Source organism: Pyrgilauda ruficollis, unplaced genomic scaffold, assembly GCF_017590135.1.
Source record: "Pyrgilauda ruficollis isolate IOZ18807 unplaced genomic scaffold, ASM1759013v1 scaffold129, whole genome shotgun sequence".
NCBI classification, from domain to species: domain Eukaryota; kingdom Metazoa; phylum Chordata; class Aves; order Passeriformes; family Passeridae; genus Pyrgilauda; species Pyrgilauda ruficollis.
The window spans coordinates 1772342-1787952 of NW_024511321.1; the positions used below are offsets into that span (position 1 = coordinate 1772342).

Below are 15611 nucleotides of genomic sequence, written 5' to 3' on the forward strand. Positions count from 1 at the left end.
CAGCCGCTGTCACCGGGTTCCTTTGAGCAGAGCAGCTCTCGAGCCACTCCTTCCCACCCCTTTGCAGAAATACATCCCTGTACAGAAATAAATCCCTTTATTTATATATCCCATTGTGTCCCATGTCCAATGTGTCCAGAGCCTGCAGCTGGAGAAGAAGGGTCAGGGTTCATTCTCCCCACTGCCCAGCCCTGAGACAACAAATACTGCACCACTGCCTCTGGGGGTACAAAAATACATGTTTTTCACAAACAGCACTGCATCACTGTGTCCAGGACTCTCTTCCACTTCTCCATGTAAAGCGCAGTGCTGATGTGACCGTGCGCTCTTCACGGGCAATCCAGGGCCAGGTCCCGGGCTGGAGCCTCTGGAGGGAAGCACAGATGGGCTGGAGCGGCTCCTCCACGGCCATGCTGGTGACAGTGAGGGGAGCCGGCCCCACCCTGCCCAGCACAGCTCCCCCAGCACGGCCCAGCTCAGTCCTGCACGCTGTCCCTGCTCAGCCCTGCAGGCCGGCCCAGCACAGCCCGGTTCAGACCCTCAGGCCGGCCCAGCAGAGCCCGGTTCAGACCCTCAGGCCGGCCCAGCAGAGCCCGGTTCAGAGCCTCAGGCCGGCCCAGCACAGCCCGGTTCAGACCCTCAGGCCGGCCCAGCAGAGCCCAGTTCAGCTCCCCAGGCTCTCCCAGCCTGGCTCCGGTGTCTCTCCCGGTGCAGTCCAGCCCAGCCCGGCTCCGGGGCTGTCCCGGCTCCCTCAGGCACCGTGCCCAGCTCGGGGGCCGTTCCCGCCCCGTCCCGGCAGCGCCGTCCGCATGCCCGGCTCAGGCGGCGCTGGAGCTTCACCTGCGGGGACGGCCATTCGACGATTTTACGTTCCCGTCTCCAAAAGCTCCTCCAGGCTCTTGCTGATGTGCGGCGGCTGGGCCGCGGCGTGGGCGAGCAGGCCGGGGCCCATCTGTGCCCACAGGGCCCGCGCCAAGGCGGCCGCGGCCGTGCGGGGGCCGGGCACCGAGCCGCCGCTGGCAGAGCTGCCCAGCAGGTGCCACAGCACGGGCAGCACCTTCTGCTCCACGGCACACGGCTTGCGAGGGTACAGCTCCGGCACCAGCTCTGCCGGGAGAAAATATTCATTTAAACTACAATCTCAAAGATGGGATCCCCACTTTTGAGAGGGGTACAGCTCCAGCACAAGCTCTGCAATAAAATATTAATTTAAATTACAATTTCAATGGGATCCCCAGCTTTGAGAGGGGTACAGCTCCAACACTAGCTCTGTCAGGAGAAAATACTCATTTCAGTTACAATTTCGATGGGCTCCTGGCCTTTGAGAAGGGTACAGCTCTGGCACCAGCTCTGCAAGAGAATATTCACTTAAATCACAATTTAGATGTGATCCCCAGCTTTGAGAGGGGTTCAGCTCCACCACCAGCTCTGCAAGGCAGCAAGCAAGGGTCAGGATAAAATATTAATTTAAATTACAATTTCAATGTGATCCCCACCTTTGAGAGGGATTTAAAAGCACTTAAATCATCTCCTCAAACTGCTGCTGTACAAAAGAATTTGCTGTTGCAACATCATCAGCTCCCATAAAAATACCAGATTTTCCCACAACCACTCCTGTTATCCTCTCCTAGGAGTTTACACAGTAGCACCAGTGCTGCTGATAATTACACTTTTCCACTGAGCTAAAAAAAGTAAAAGAAATAAAGGGGATTTTAGCTTGGGTTTTTTTCAGTTAGGATTCCCATAAGGACCTTTATTTCTCACAGTGTAAGGTCTGGTATTTCCAATTTCCCCTCTATCTCACAAATAAGCAGTAGATATTTAAGAAAAAAACAGCCTTATACTGTAAATATAGAATCACAGAATGATGGAATATCCTGAGCTGGAAGGGACCCACAAGGATCACGAGTCCAACTCCTGGCCCTCCACACATACATATAAAATATGTATAAAAATAAATAGATACGTTTATAGGATGAAATAGTTTCCTCAAGAATGAATTCAGTGTTTCATTAGCAAATGTTTCCCTCTCTGCCAGAAGAGCCTCTTCTGATATATAATAAAAACCACTCCAAAAATCCCAGCAAGAGAGGGACTGTTTAAAGGCTGTTTAACACCCTCAGAAAGCACAAATTTAGGGATATTTCCAGAACAGCCTGTCCATTGTGTTAGTATTGAGTTCCATTTCACACAGAACTGCTCTCAAAGTGAGCCAAGGAAATGTTTGGTTCAAGCATATTTCCCATAAAGACATTCCTTGTTCATTTAAAGCATGGAAATTCAGCTTTTCTTGAGGAATTCCTGTCTGGGAGGTGAGAGGGGCTGGGCTGGAATTGCCAGAGCAGCTGTGGCTGCCCCTGGATCCCTGGCAGTGCCCAAGGCCAGGCTGGACACTGGGACACCCTGGGACAGTGGGAGGTGTCCCTGCCATGGCAGGGGGGCACTGGGTGGGATTTAAGGTCCCTTGAACCCAAACCAGTCTGGATTCCTGGCAAGAGCATGAGGGAATGAGCACTGGGAGAGGGAATACAATACCATGTTAAAATTATTATATGCTTTAGGTATTTATAAATGTTAATCCTTAAGGTATTTAAATATATGAGGTATTTACATTTAAATTAAATCCTTAACATATTTATAACTATTTATAAATTCCAGGTATTTATAGATCTTCCATCTGACTATATAACACTAATGCTAACACTAATCCTTTGTTTTGCCAGCAATAGCTCCAATTTCCATTAAAGAGCTGAAATGTGACAACCTCCTGAGACAGAAGGGAAGGTACAGACCCACCTCCACCTTGCAATTAACTTCCCTAATTAAGGGAACCCAACCAACCAAACAAGCAAAGGAAAGCAGCACTTTACCAGCCAGCTTTTCTGTCAGGTCCTGCTTTGCTTTTCCACTCAGGAACTGGGCTTTTGTGCAGAATGGCTGCAGGAGCAGGGAGGTGTCTAAAGGCAAAGAGCAAAACATGTTAAATTCTTAAATGGAAATTAAATTATCTGGAAATAAACACAATATGGGAAAAGGTAAATAAGAAAATGCTATGGAAAAATAACCAAAGCACTACTGAGCAATGTCAAGGTGATTTGTGTGGTGAGAATAAACCCAATGATTTTTACACAGTGTAGCAACCATGTGCAACTCTTGGAAAGAGTAACACTTTCAATTTACAATTTAATCACCACAATTAAAACTGTTTCAAATTAAGAGAAAATAAATTGCTCACCTAAGTGTCGACATAGAGCCTGGATCACATTTGTGGCAGCTGCATAAATCCCTGGATTTTTGGAGTTGAGGTTGTTGTCCACTATGGCAGGAATTAACATGTTGATCACAGGTGACAAATTGTCTTTGAGCAGTGGAATCATCTTGTGCATGGCCTCCAAAGCCACCTGGGTCACTTTGCTGTTGGAGTCGTGTAAGCGAGGCTTGAAAGCATCAAAGATCTGGAAAAGCACCCAAGCAGCACTCATGGAACTGGGAATCAATAAAGCTCATTACCTGCTTTATTGCTACCCTTTAATTGTCCACCTCGACACACGATGGCTCTGCTATCTCCAGGGGTTGGAAACAGATGTTCTGTGAGGTCCTTTCCCACCCAAACCACTCTGGGGTTCTGGGATTTTGGGATATGCAAATACCTGGGATCATTTTTTGATTTGCTGTTTTAACCCTGTGCATTAATCTGTCTGAAGCCCTGCAGTGCAATGACTCCAGGCACAGTGACTCTCACTGTGGCTCAGATTTCCTGCCAGCCAGTACTTTTAGGGAGACACGGCTCTGTTTGGCACAGGGAATGTCTCAAAGGTTTCAAACCCACCCACAGATTGGACACCAGGAGGTCCCACAGCACAATTCCATCATTCCACACTAAGATATGGCACTGCTGGAGGACAAGCTTGGCTTCCTTTCATTGTGTCTGTCTTTAATTTACAGCTGACTAATTTACAGCAGTTTCTTTCTCCTGCAGGATGTCCTTTCCTATCGGAGCTCAGGATGCTCATCCTGAGCTTTAGCACAGTAAATCTGGCATAGTACTTTTCTCACCTTCTCTCACACAAAACTTGTAACTCTACTTCAGAGACATTTTTACAGCTCTTCATTAATCCTTTCTGCCTTTTTCACAACCATTCCATATTTTGATATTTACCCAAGAGTGGCATGAAAAACAGCACAAGGATTCCAGAAATCATGGTATCGCAGACTGGTTTCCATGGGAAGAGATGTTAAAGCCCATCCCATCCCACCCCCTGCCACCATCAGGGACACTTTCCATTATCCCAGGGTGCTCCAAGCCTCATCCAACCTGGCCTTGGACACTTCCAGGGACGAGACAGACACAGCTTCTCAGGGCAGTAGCTCAAAAGTGGCCTGAGTGAAAAATTCCACGTTTTATCTCCCGTTCCCTTCCTTTCCTCCCTTGGTGCCTCACACAGATGCCCCTGCTCCTCAATGCTCTCTGTCCATCATTCTTATTCCAAGAAGGACCTAAGACTTTCCTCAGAAAACCTGGTGACTCTGATCCCTTGTGCAGGCTGCCCTAGAGCAGAGGCTGGAGGGAGTTCCATCCAGAAATCATGGTATCGCAGACTGGTTTCCATGGGAAGAGATGTTAAAGCCCATCCCATCCCACCCCCTGCCACCATCAGGGACACTTTCCACTATCCCAGGGTGCTCCAAGCCTCATCCAACCTGGCCTTGGACACTTCCAGGGACGAGACAGACACAGCTTCTCAGGGCAGTAGTTCAAAAGTGGCCTGAGTGATAAATTCCACGTTTTTCCTCCCATTCCCTTCCTTTCCTCCCTTGGTGCCTCACATTGTAAATGCTTGGGCACCCTGACGAAGGCAGGAGTGATGCATCTGACTCCATGTTCTCAGAAGGCTGATTTATTACTTTATAATACTAGATTAAAGAATACTATACTATACTACACTAAAGAATACAGAAAAGATACTTAATGCTAAAAGATAATAATGAAAACTCGCAACTCTCTCTAGAGTCCCAACACAGCTTGGCTCTGTTTGGATAATTAGTTAAAACAACTAACACTGGAGTCCAAGGAAGCAATCACTTTTGGGTAAACAATCTCTAAACACATTCTAGACGAGCACAACACAGGAGAAGCAAATGAGATAAGAATTGTTTTCTTTTTTTTTTTGAGGCCTCTCTCGCTGCCTTTCAGCTTCCCAGGAGAAAAACCCTGGGTGAAAGAATTCTTTCAAAGAATGTGAATGCCACAGCCCACGGGGTTTGTGCTCCTGGGCTGAGATTTGGATCATTTGTCCTTGGTGCCCAGCTGGAGCAGGAATTGTTTTGTCTCCCTGCTCTGTGCACAGAGCTCACCATGCCCTGATGTGAAGCCCAGCCCCACACACTAAAGCAGCTCAGAACCTGAAAATAGAAAAGCCACACCTGAGGCACCAAGCCAGCCCTAAGCCCCCTGAAGCCCAGGCTCTGGCAGCGTTACCCTGACGATGTTGGCGAGCACCAGCGCCGGGCTGCTCTCCGTGTCCAGCAGCAGCTGCCGCACGCCGCGGATGCGCTCCCGGAAATCTTTGGCGTTCAGTAACCCCACCATGTCCCTGACGTACTCCTCACTCTCCAGGGCACTGCGAGGAGCTGCTCTCCGTGGGGCCTCGTGGCTCTCCGTGCTGTCCCTGTGGGAAAGGGAAATGTTGTTCTGTGGGTTGGAACAGGACGCTCATCACACACGTTCTCTTCCCATCTAAATGCAAGTGTCAGAAGTAAGCACAAAGTTTCACCTTAAATATGGTGAATTAAATTGATTAGTAGTAATTAGGTTCCCAAAGTCTTATATTCACTCTGCTCCAAATGCAGCTGGTTTTGTGACCAGGATCAATTTGGAACTTCCCTTACATCAATGGGTCATAACCCCCCAAACTTATTGTAGTTTAGATCTTTATTCCCGGAATACTTGAAAGGCTGAGCCCAGACCAGTTGTTACCTCAGCAACACTCCATGCTGAGGTGAAAAACCAACGGCTCTTCCTGGAATATTTAAAAACAAATTTCCTGTAGCACCTGATCTCATTAGAGAGTCATGGAAAGAATTCTAAAACCTGTGGAATTACCTTTCTGTCCAGGTATTTTCAGACCATCCAGGCAGTCATTACCTTACTCCTAATTCCTGAACACAAGACTTGAATAGGGAATGGAACAAGCAATCAAATGTTATCAGTAAATGTAGAACCAGTTATTATTTTGAACTGTGGAGGGTGTGTTAAAGAAATCTGGTCCTGAAGAGACACTGCAGTCACAGCCCTCTGAACTCCGTGTTCTTGGATGCAGTTTTTGGCTCGCTTTAAAACTGGGGGTGCTTCCTTTTCAGCTCATTCAATCACAAACCATGGAATGGTTTGGGTTGGAAGGGAACTTAAATCCCACCCAGTGCCACCCCCACACGGCAGGGACACCTCCCACTGTGCCAGGGTGTCCCAGTGTCCAGGCTGGCCTTGGGCACTGCCAGGGATCCAGGGGCAGCCACAGCTGCTCTGGCAATTCTGTGCCAGGGCCTGCCCACCCTGCCAGAAAGGACCCAGTGACGTGTCCTGGGGTGATCCTTAGTGTTCTTGTATTCCAGACCTAGCTCAGCCAGGGACCCTGTGTGTGTGTGGTGCTGTCCTGGGGGTTTGTAAAATCCCCCACCCAGGCACTTTGTGGCATTTCTCTGTGTGGTGTTGGCTTCGCAGCTGCTTGGTCTTTGCTCAGGCTGTTTTTTTTTCCTTCCTTTTCTGGATTCTCTTTTCATTTCTGGTTTTTCCCTCAGCTTGGAGGGACTGCAGTGAGCAGGTTTGAGCTGCCTTATGGATGAATTCTGTGGGTGTCTGTCCACAGCTGAGGAATCCCAGCAGGAGTGGAGCAGCCCCACTGCAGCCCTGTGGGCAGCACCAGCCAGGGACAGACAACCCCGAGCGGCCCCTTGCCTGCCTGCCCTGCTGTGGGGAGCAGGCTGACCCTGGATGAGCTGCCAGGCCTTTGTCTGCTGCTGGAACTGCTCCACGAGGCTTCCCAAGAGGGATCTGACACCAGCTTGTCCCTTTGTGCTAAAGCCTGAGGCCACCCCTGACAGCAATGGGTATTTCCAGCATTTTGGGGCTCTTATTTTTCCTGGGGAGTTCATGAGATTTAGCACTTTGCTATCCAGCAGTTATTTACATTTTTTCCCCCTGCCTGCTGGAATTCTGTTAATAAACTGTTATTTTTTCACTTCTACCTATTCATATCTCATTCCTTATTAGCAGAAAGGGATTGACTGGAATCAAGGGGAGGTCATTGCTCATTTCAGAGTGCCCACCTCATTAAATTGTCCCAAAGCAAGACAAGGTGACAGTGCTGAGGAGGCCCCAGCACAGAAGCAGCCAGCAGAGGGGGAGAGGTGACACACTCTCCTCACTGCTGGAACCAGCAGGACATGGAAGCAGCTGTGTGGAGCCCTCCATGGGGAGTCATGGAGGCTGCTGAAGGTGGATCCAGTCAGGCTGCAGGGCTGAAAGCCTCCAGCTGGCTCTGGACATCCCTGAGCAAGGGAAATGGCCAACACTCTCCCCTCTGCACTGGCTGGTGGATGGTGCTCTGTGGGAGTGGCTGGAAAGGTGGGAAAAGGGCAATTGGCAGCACAGAGGGAAACTGATTTTGGCTGCTGGAGAATGGCAGAACATCCCTGGCCAGGTGCAGGGGCTGACAGTGAAAGGCCATCCTGTGCCTGAGAGCTGGGCTGGCGAGGAGCATCACAACAAACAGCTGGAGCAGGCTGCAGGAGTGAGGTGTCATGGGCAGATCTGCCCTGCTAACAAGGCAGAGCTATCTCCAGCTTGGTGGGGCCTCAGGTCAGCAGGGAAGAGGTGCCACCTCTATGTGGGCACGAGACCAAGGGGTGGCCTTTACCATGGCCACTGCATCCTGGGTAATTCCTGACTGGATCCATGAAACATGAGCTGCCATCAAGGCCAAGTGGGACCAACCCTGGGATCTGGGGTCTACATATAACCATGGGGAGGCCCTGTGGTGCACACAGCTGCAGGATGGTAGGAAAGACTGTATTGGATTAATCCTGCCTGGAGCAAAGACAAACCCATCCGTGGGGCTGTCTCTGCTCAGGGACCTGGCTGCACCTGGTGGGTGATGCAGAAATGTCTTGTGCACATCAGGGACATTGATTTGGGGTGAGAAGAGCCTGTAATGTTGGAATGCCTGGGCACCCCTGGCTGCAGAACTACCTGGGATATCCTGGATGGGCAGTGACCCAGTGACCCCTGACATAATTGTACTTGTGTGTGTGTATATATATATATATATAAAATGTATAGATATGTGTGTTTAAAGTTCAAATGTACTCATTTGGGCATCAATCAGATGACATGGAAGAAGGGGTGGAATGTCCTGGGGTAATCCATAATGTCATTGTGTTCATATCTATCTGAGCCCAAAAACTGCTGCTGTATATCCAAGACCTAAAAAAGGTCAATATAAAACCTGTAAGAAGATAAAACAAAACTAAAAGTGGTCAGAGTATGGTCTAAACCCTCCAGCATCCCCAGTCAGGGTCTAACTAAGTCCTTGGTGTCCACAGTTGTGTACAAATGAGTAATTTGTGCTGTGGCTCCAACCAGGAATGGTTTTTCCATGAATCTGAACAGCAACATCTGGGATGATGCTGCCATGGATCCATTGGATCTACACTGCCCAGAGCAGCTGTGGCTGCCCTGGGATCCCTGAAGTGTCCCAGGCCTGGCTGGACAGGGCTTGGAGCAGCCTGGGACACTGGGAGGTGTCCCTGCCATGGCAGGGGTGGTGCTGGGTGGGCTTTGAGGCCCTTCCAACCCAAACCATTCCATGATTCTGTGATTCCACACAGTGAATTCCAGGTGGTTTGTGTACTGCGTGTATTTCATAGATGGTCAATAGACAAATTAACTTCAAAGTGCACAAAGCCATTTTAATATAACTGGTGACTCTATTTAAGAGTTTCCCTGGAATAGGTCAAGACTTTCCTTTTCCTAGAGGGATGCTTAACCTTCCCAGCCCTGTATGACTCTTACTGTGCTCCCTCCTTGGGCAGGTTCCTCACAGGATAAGCACTGGAGCTCATTACCTGTCTGGGATGATGGCAGCATCTCTGCAAGTAGAGGATGACCTCAAATGTCCAACATTTCCAGTCTGGGAACGCCTTCCTTTGGCTGAGGGTGTATCCAAGGGCATCTCCCCCAGGCCCTGCACAAAGGCACAGCAGGAATTCACGGACCAAGGGTACCACAGGGAATTATTGTGGGTGCAGTGCTGCAATTGTCTACACCCAGGAGCCCCCAGGACACCTCCACCTGCCCCAGGTGCTACACAAGAGCTTTCCCACACACCTTCTCTCGTAGGCTGCCAACAGTTTCCTTAATGTAAGGCAAATCCTTGGGTGGCACAAACTTCTCCAGGATTTTATCCAAGTCAGGATGAGCCATCATGCTGAAGAGCATCCTCCTCCCATAGTACCTGCAGGGAGAGCACCAGGACATCCAGGAACAGGGACTGGCTTTGTCACTGGGTCATTCCAGCTGTGTGATTCCAACATGGAAAGGTGCAGGGAGACTGTGTCCAGGGAAGGGAACAGAGCTGGGAAGGGGCTGGAGCCCCCAGGAGAGGCTGAGGGTCACTGTTATTGGAGGTATTTTCCAACCTCAGGGGTTCCGTGACTCTAAAATTGCTGCTGACATGAGTAACCAGACCCCTCTCCATCCTCCCCCAGAGGATGTGCTCAAGGATCACTTTAATTAACTGACCAAATTAATGAGAACAGCCTTCCAGTTCTGCTGGCTTTAACCAGGGTGGTCCAGCCTTGTCAGGCATGGATCAGCTCCAGGTGTGGATTCCAGAGACAGCATTCCCTGTGTGGCTGCCTCTCCTCTGTGCCCAGCACAGCACATCCTGGGAGCCCCTCTCCTCCCTGCAGCCAGGGTGTGTGGGAGGTATCCAGGTGATTCCTGCCACAGGCACTACCCTGACAGTCCTGCCAGTGCTGGGGGAACAGCTGCACTCAAAGGATTGTTTGGAAGGGACCTAAAATCCCAACCCCTTCCACCTCTGCCACTGGCAGGGACACCTTCCACTAGCCTGGGGTGCTCCAGGCCCTTCCAACCCTTACTGCCCCCCAAAGCCTTTTCCCTCCTAACCCATCCTGCCCCGAGGGCACAGCCCCAGGGTGGCTGTCCCTGTCCCCAGGGAATGCTCACCCACAGCCCCAGGGCAGCTGTCCCTGTCCCCAGCAGTGCTCACCCACAGCCCCAGGGTGGCTGTCCCTGTCCCCAGCAGTGCTCACCGTGTTTGCTGGGAGCTGTCCTGTGCAAACCTGGCGATGGCAGGCAGCAGCCTCTCGGCCACGGGCCGGCCGCCGGCCAGGACGCGCTCGGGGCCCAGGCGCTCCACGATGTCCCCCAGGTGCTGGGCCGTGCATCTCCTCACGGCCGAGTGCAGGTGGCTGCGGAGGGAAAGAGGCCTGAGGGACAGCCCTTAGGGCTGCTGGCAGCCCCACCCGCCCTGCCAGCCTCCAGAAGGACCTCCAGGGCCATCCCAGCCTGCAGGAAGGACCTCCAGGGCCATCCCAGCCTCCAGAAGGACCTCCAGGGCCATCCCGTTCCGCCCCCGCCATGGGCAGGGACACCTTCCACTACAGTTCTTGTTGGATACAAACAGGGGGGTTTAGAGTTTCAGTTCTGGTTTTCCTTCAGATAATTTTATTTTACAAAGCATATGTCTGTTATTTCAATGAGCTCTAAGAAAAACCTGTGCTCAGAGACAGATCCTGGGCACTTGAATAAATCTGACTAAAGCAAATTGATTTGATATCACTTTAAAATTGACTAAAACAGTGCTCAATCGACTCCTAAAGATCCTGCAGGAGTCTCCTGTTCCCTGCTTTGCATAAAATAAACACTTGTGCTGATGCAAAGGAGAGAACAGCCAGAATCAGCTTTCAAACTCGTGCAGCAAATGAGCCTTTTATCTAAATTGTGCTGCCCCTGCTGATCCCACTTGTGTTCAGGAACAAAATCCTGCAAACTAACGTCTCCAATCTTATATTTGGATTAAAAATGCTACTTTGAGGACAATTTGTAACTCCTGCTGCACTTTCAGGGGAAAACAAGAATTGAGAGGCTGAGAGATCTCCATGAAGCAAACAAGCCCTTGCTCATGGAAACAGCTGGAAAACATTTGTGTGCACACAACACCTTAGAGGTAAACACAGAGCATACAGGTAAGAATCAGGATTTTAAAGTTCCTGCAGTAAAATCACTCTCAGCTCTATCCCTGGAATCATGCTCCTGGATCATGACTCTGCTCACAGCATCCCAGACTGGCTTGGGAAGGGACCTGAAAAAGCTCATTTTGCTCCAGCCCCTGCCGTGGCAGGGACACCTCCCACTGGAATGATTCTTGTTGGTAAAGTCAAACCCAGCTCTGGAGCTGATGAAGAATCAGTATTTCTGTCAGGTCAGGGCTGCCAGCCTTAGAGTCATGATCACAGAGGGCTGGAAAGGAGCTGAGCAGAAACCAGGTACTTTTATTTAAGAGGTCCCATGAAGTGTAAGTGACACCATAATTGAAGGATTACGTTGTGGTGAGTTTAAGCAACTCTGCCCAACTTAGAGAGAACATCCCTTGTGGAATTACAGTTGTGTCAAACAATCCTTTTCACTTCCTGCTGAGACACAGCTTTCCCCTTTGAAGGTAATTCCATATTCCTGGTCAGAGCCTCTGGAGCTGCCCTGTGCTCCAGGAGCTTTCCTGCTGACATGGCCAGAGCTTCCTGAAGCCAGGCCTAGAAAAGCTGCACCTTTAGGCCATGCCCTGATGTGTTATCCATTAAAAACATCCTGTACTCCGTGAGTTAGGAAAGTCTGAGCTGTGAACAGATTAATCTGTGCCAAAGGCAGCACTCAGCTCAGTTCTGATGCCTTAGATAGCAGAAAACCTGCACAAACTCACCCAGTGGAGGGGACAAATGCCTACAGGAAACCCCTGAGCAGGTGAGTTTGGATCTGCCTGGGAAGGTGGGGAGCTCTGGCAGAGACAGCTCTGCCCAGGAGGGCCACGGGTCTCTGAGGCCAGGAAGGGAGAACCCAAAGAGGGCACTTCCCCTTGCTGCTGACTGAAAGCCATGGGCAGTGACTGCCTGCTGCTCCTGAAGTCACAGAATTATGGAATCAGCCTGGTTTGGGATGGTAGGGGCCATAAATCCATGGCACCTTCCACCACCCCAAGGAGGTTGCTCCAAGCCCCATCCAGCCTGGCTGGGGCACTTCCAGGGGCGGGGTATCCATCCCAAGCCAGTCTGAATCCCAGTAATTCATCAAGAATGGAAATCCCAAGGCTGGCTTTTGCCTTTCAGTTTAAAGAGCAGGAAACTGCAGTAGAGCTGTCAGGAGACACAATCCATGGATCCCCCAACAACCAGCTGCCCAGGAAACAAAAGAGAACATTTTCAGCTCTGAGGATTGGAGCTGTGCAGGAAATCTGTGGAGAGACCTTGAATGGAGCACCTGAAATGTGTCATGAAGGGAAAGGGAGCCTGGGAAATGTCACCAAGGGGTGGCAGAGAAGAGAGGAAGCACCAGGGGTGCACCCAGCTCAGAGGTGGTGAGCAGTGAATGAGGATGGGAAAGGAAAACAGACTGAACAGGGCCAGGGAAAGAAGGGAATTAACTCCAGAAAAGAATGGCCACCAGCACTGAGAAGGAAATTAAAATGCAGCCACAAAGGCTCAGCCTAGAGAGGAGGAATCAAGCTAGAGAGATGCAGCTAGAGAACCAGAAGTTATAAATCAGTTTTCTAAATAAAGAGAGGTGCTGAAAACTGGCCAAGGCAGGAACTGACTGCAGAGCAAAGGAGGAAAAGAAAGAACATCATGTCAGCTTTACCAGGCAAAGCAAGCAGCAGCTCCCCAAGAATATACAGTAACAGCAACTAAAAGCACTGAGGTGGTGCAAAACAGCCAGAAAATACACCAAGCTCCAAAATCAACATAATGCACAGAAAGGAACAGAGGGGCTTTAATTCAATTTATGCCAACAAACATTGCCCTGGGTAGAGGTTTAGCACATCTGATTTACTGGTTTTCAAATTTCTGTCTACTGTACTCTGCTTTGATGTTAAAAAGCCTACATTTGATAAATTTACTCTATTCACAATATTCTTTATAAAGTCTTTATAGGAAATTACCTTTGCCCTCCATTTATAAGAGAACAAAGTGCACGTGCTGGAGTCACATTATTAACCATGGCCTTCAGTGCCTTGTCTACCTCTTCCCTTATAAAAGTGTTGGATTCCCCAGCTTTGTGCAAAAGGACTTTTACTGCATTATCTAGTTCTTGATCCATGCTCTTTTTCAGGTGGGTGAACAAATCCCCTAAACAGACCACAGCAGCTCGAGAAACACCTGAGCGTAAATTCTTGACCTGCACACAGGAAAAACCCAAAAAACAATGAATAATGTTGATCAGAGAGACTTTCAAATAAATATTCATGTTTGCCCTTTGTCATTTTTAAGTAACATTACAAGCAACTGAGAAACACATTTCTAACTTGATTCACAATGGGTGAGAATTAAAATACACACTCGTAAAAATGTTATAAAGTTAAAATCTACATTTTCTCAGCCTCTGAGTCTCAAATCATCCTTGAGACAGTCCAGTTGAGGAAAACTCGCCAGAGGTGAGCATAAATCACTTCAGAGAGCTGTAAAATACATATATACACACAGAGAGCCAGTGGAATATTCTGATAGGAAAATTTAACCTCTTGAGCCACAGCCAGAGTTGTTTCGTGGAGCTTTGCAGTCAGAATAGGGGCATGGTAGGCAGACAAGCACCTGACAAAGTTCAGACCTTCAATTTTCTTCTCCCTGTGTGAAAAAATAATATTTAATTTCCATCCATTTGAAAAGTCTCATTAAAATATTCAAGTGTGGAATTCTAAGGAATCAAATAGCAAACAAATTAGATGGTAAAATAAAGCAATGAGAAATAATCCCAGAATGGTTTGGGTTCAAAAGGACCTTAAATCCCACCCAGTGCCCCCCCTGCCATGGCAGGGACACCTCCCACTGTGCCAGGCTGCTCCAGCCCCAGTGTCCAACCTGGCCTTGGGCACTGCCAGGGATCCAGGGGCAGCCCCAGCTGCTCTGGGCACCTGTGCCAGGGCCTGCCCACCCTGCCAGCAGGGAAATAAAGCAGGAAACTCTTTCCAAGGAAATCTGTCTTTTCCTGTGGGCCTGTTCCAGCACAGCAGCCTCTCAGCAGAGTGCCACAGTTCTGGTCCCAGCTGGCACCAGTGACAATTAAAGGATCTGTTTCCTTCCCCAAACTGAAGGCAGCAGCTCTGTAAGCACATCCCAAATCAGGAAGCACCCAAGAGATGCTTTTATTCCACACAAAGCACCAAGGATGAGCTGCTAATTCCACACAGAAACTAAAGGAGCTTCTAATTCCACAGAGAGCCCCAAGGCTGGGCTGCTGATTCCACAGAGAGCCAGCCCCAAGGCTGGGCTGCTGATTCCACAGACAGCCCCAGGAAGGTGCTGGTGCTGCCTCTCCAGCCCTTCAAGTCAGACTCTCCAAGTCTCTGAATGCCCAGTTCCCAACCCTAACTTACAAAGCTCCTTTAATCTCAAACTTGACTGAACCCCCTGTCGGATTTAGTCCTTTTCTGACCCAGAGATGGGGTAACTGAGAGGTGTTTTAAAAACTTCTATTTTGAAGAACTTTTACATTTATACAGTATGTATTTGTTCACATGCAAATACACTGCTCACATACAAACACATACTATGCAAACCTTCTGTCAAACTTTACAAATTCTCTCCAAATCCATTCCCCACCCCCACCCCCAGTTTCTCTCCTCTCTCCCTCGCTGTCTGTGCCCCGTGGCAGTGTTTCACAGCTGTCCCCGTGCACGCACCAGTCGTGGTCAGCCAGCAGTGCCAGCGCCTCTGCCAGGGCGGGCTCGGGCCGGGGGAAGGGCAGCAGCTCGGCCGGGTCCAGCACCTCGGGGCTCTGTGTCACCGGCGCCTCTGGGGACAGGGACACGGCATCAGGGACAGGGACACAGCTCTGACAGCAGGGACACAGCTCTGACAGGGACACAGCATCAGTGACAGGGGACACAGCTCTGACAGGGACAGAGCATCAGTGACAGGGGACACAGCATCAGTGACAGGGACAGAGCATCAGGGACAGGGACACAGCTCTGACAGAGGACACAGCTCTGACAGGGACACAGCTCTGACAGGGGACACACCATCAGTGACAGGGGACACACCACCAGTGACAGGGGACACAGAACACACCACCAGTGACAGGGGACATGCCACCAGTGACAGGGGACACGCCACCCGGGGCTCTGCCAGCTGCAGGCAGGCACAGACCGCGCTGAGGCACGGAGTGCTGCTGCAGGACACGGGGCTGGCAAAGCACTCACGGTGCCAGGGTGCTTTGGGCTGGAAGGAGCTGAAATGCCATCCACGGGCAGGGACCCTCCCACTGATGCCCTCACCTTGAGCTTTTATATTTTCCATGTTGTGCCCTGCACTGGTGTGCC

At 50.0% G+C, this 15611-nt stretch overlaps 1 protein-coding gene across 6 annotated transcripts in view; it reads right to left on the bottom strand.

The window, feature by feature from the left end:
- Positions 1–80: 80 nt before the first annotated feature.
- Positions 81–15611, bottom strand: part of TOGARAM1 (TOG array regulator of axonemal microtubules 1) — a 32268-nt gene continuing 16737 nt past the window's right edge. For 4 of the 6 annotated variants that reach the window (XM_041458461.1, XM_041458462.1, XM_041458460.1 and 1 more), the window contains 10 exons: positions 14973–15084; positions 13812–13917; positions 13236–13471; positions 10336–10494; positions 9386–9512; positions 9124–9242; positions 5480–5669; positions 3236–3455; positions 2871–2957; positions 81–1107 (listed from right to left, as the gene is read on the bottom strand). In XM_041458461.1, coding sequence (XP_041314395.1) covers positions 866–1107; positions 2871–2957; positions 3236–3455; positions 5480–5669; positions 9124–9242; positions 9386–9512; positions 10336–10494; positions 13236–13471; positions 13812–13917; positions 14973–15084 — 1598 coding nt within the window. In that variant the 3' untranslated portion in view covers positions 81–865. Of the gene's footprint in view, positions 1108–1185; positions 1351–2870; positions 2958–3235; positions 3456–5479; positions 5670–9123; positions 9243–9385; positions 9513–10335; positions 10495–13235; positions 13472–13811; positions 13918–14972; positions 15085–15611 lie in introns of those variants that run through there. The other 2 variants (XM_041458458.1, XM_041458463.1) reach the window with 2 other exon arrangements.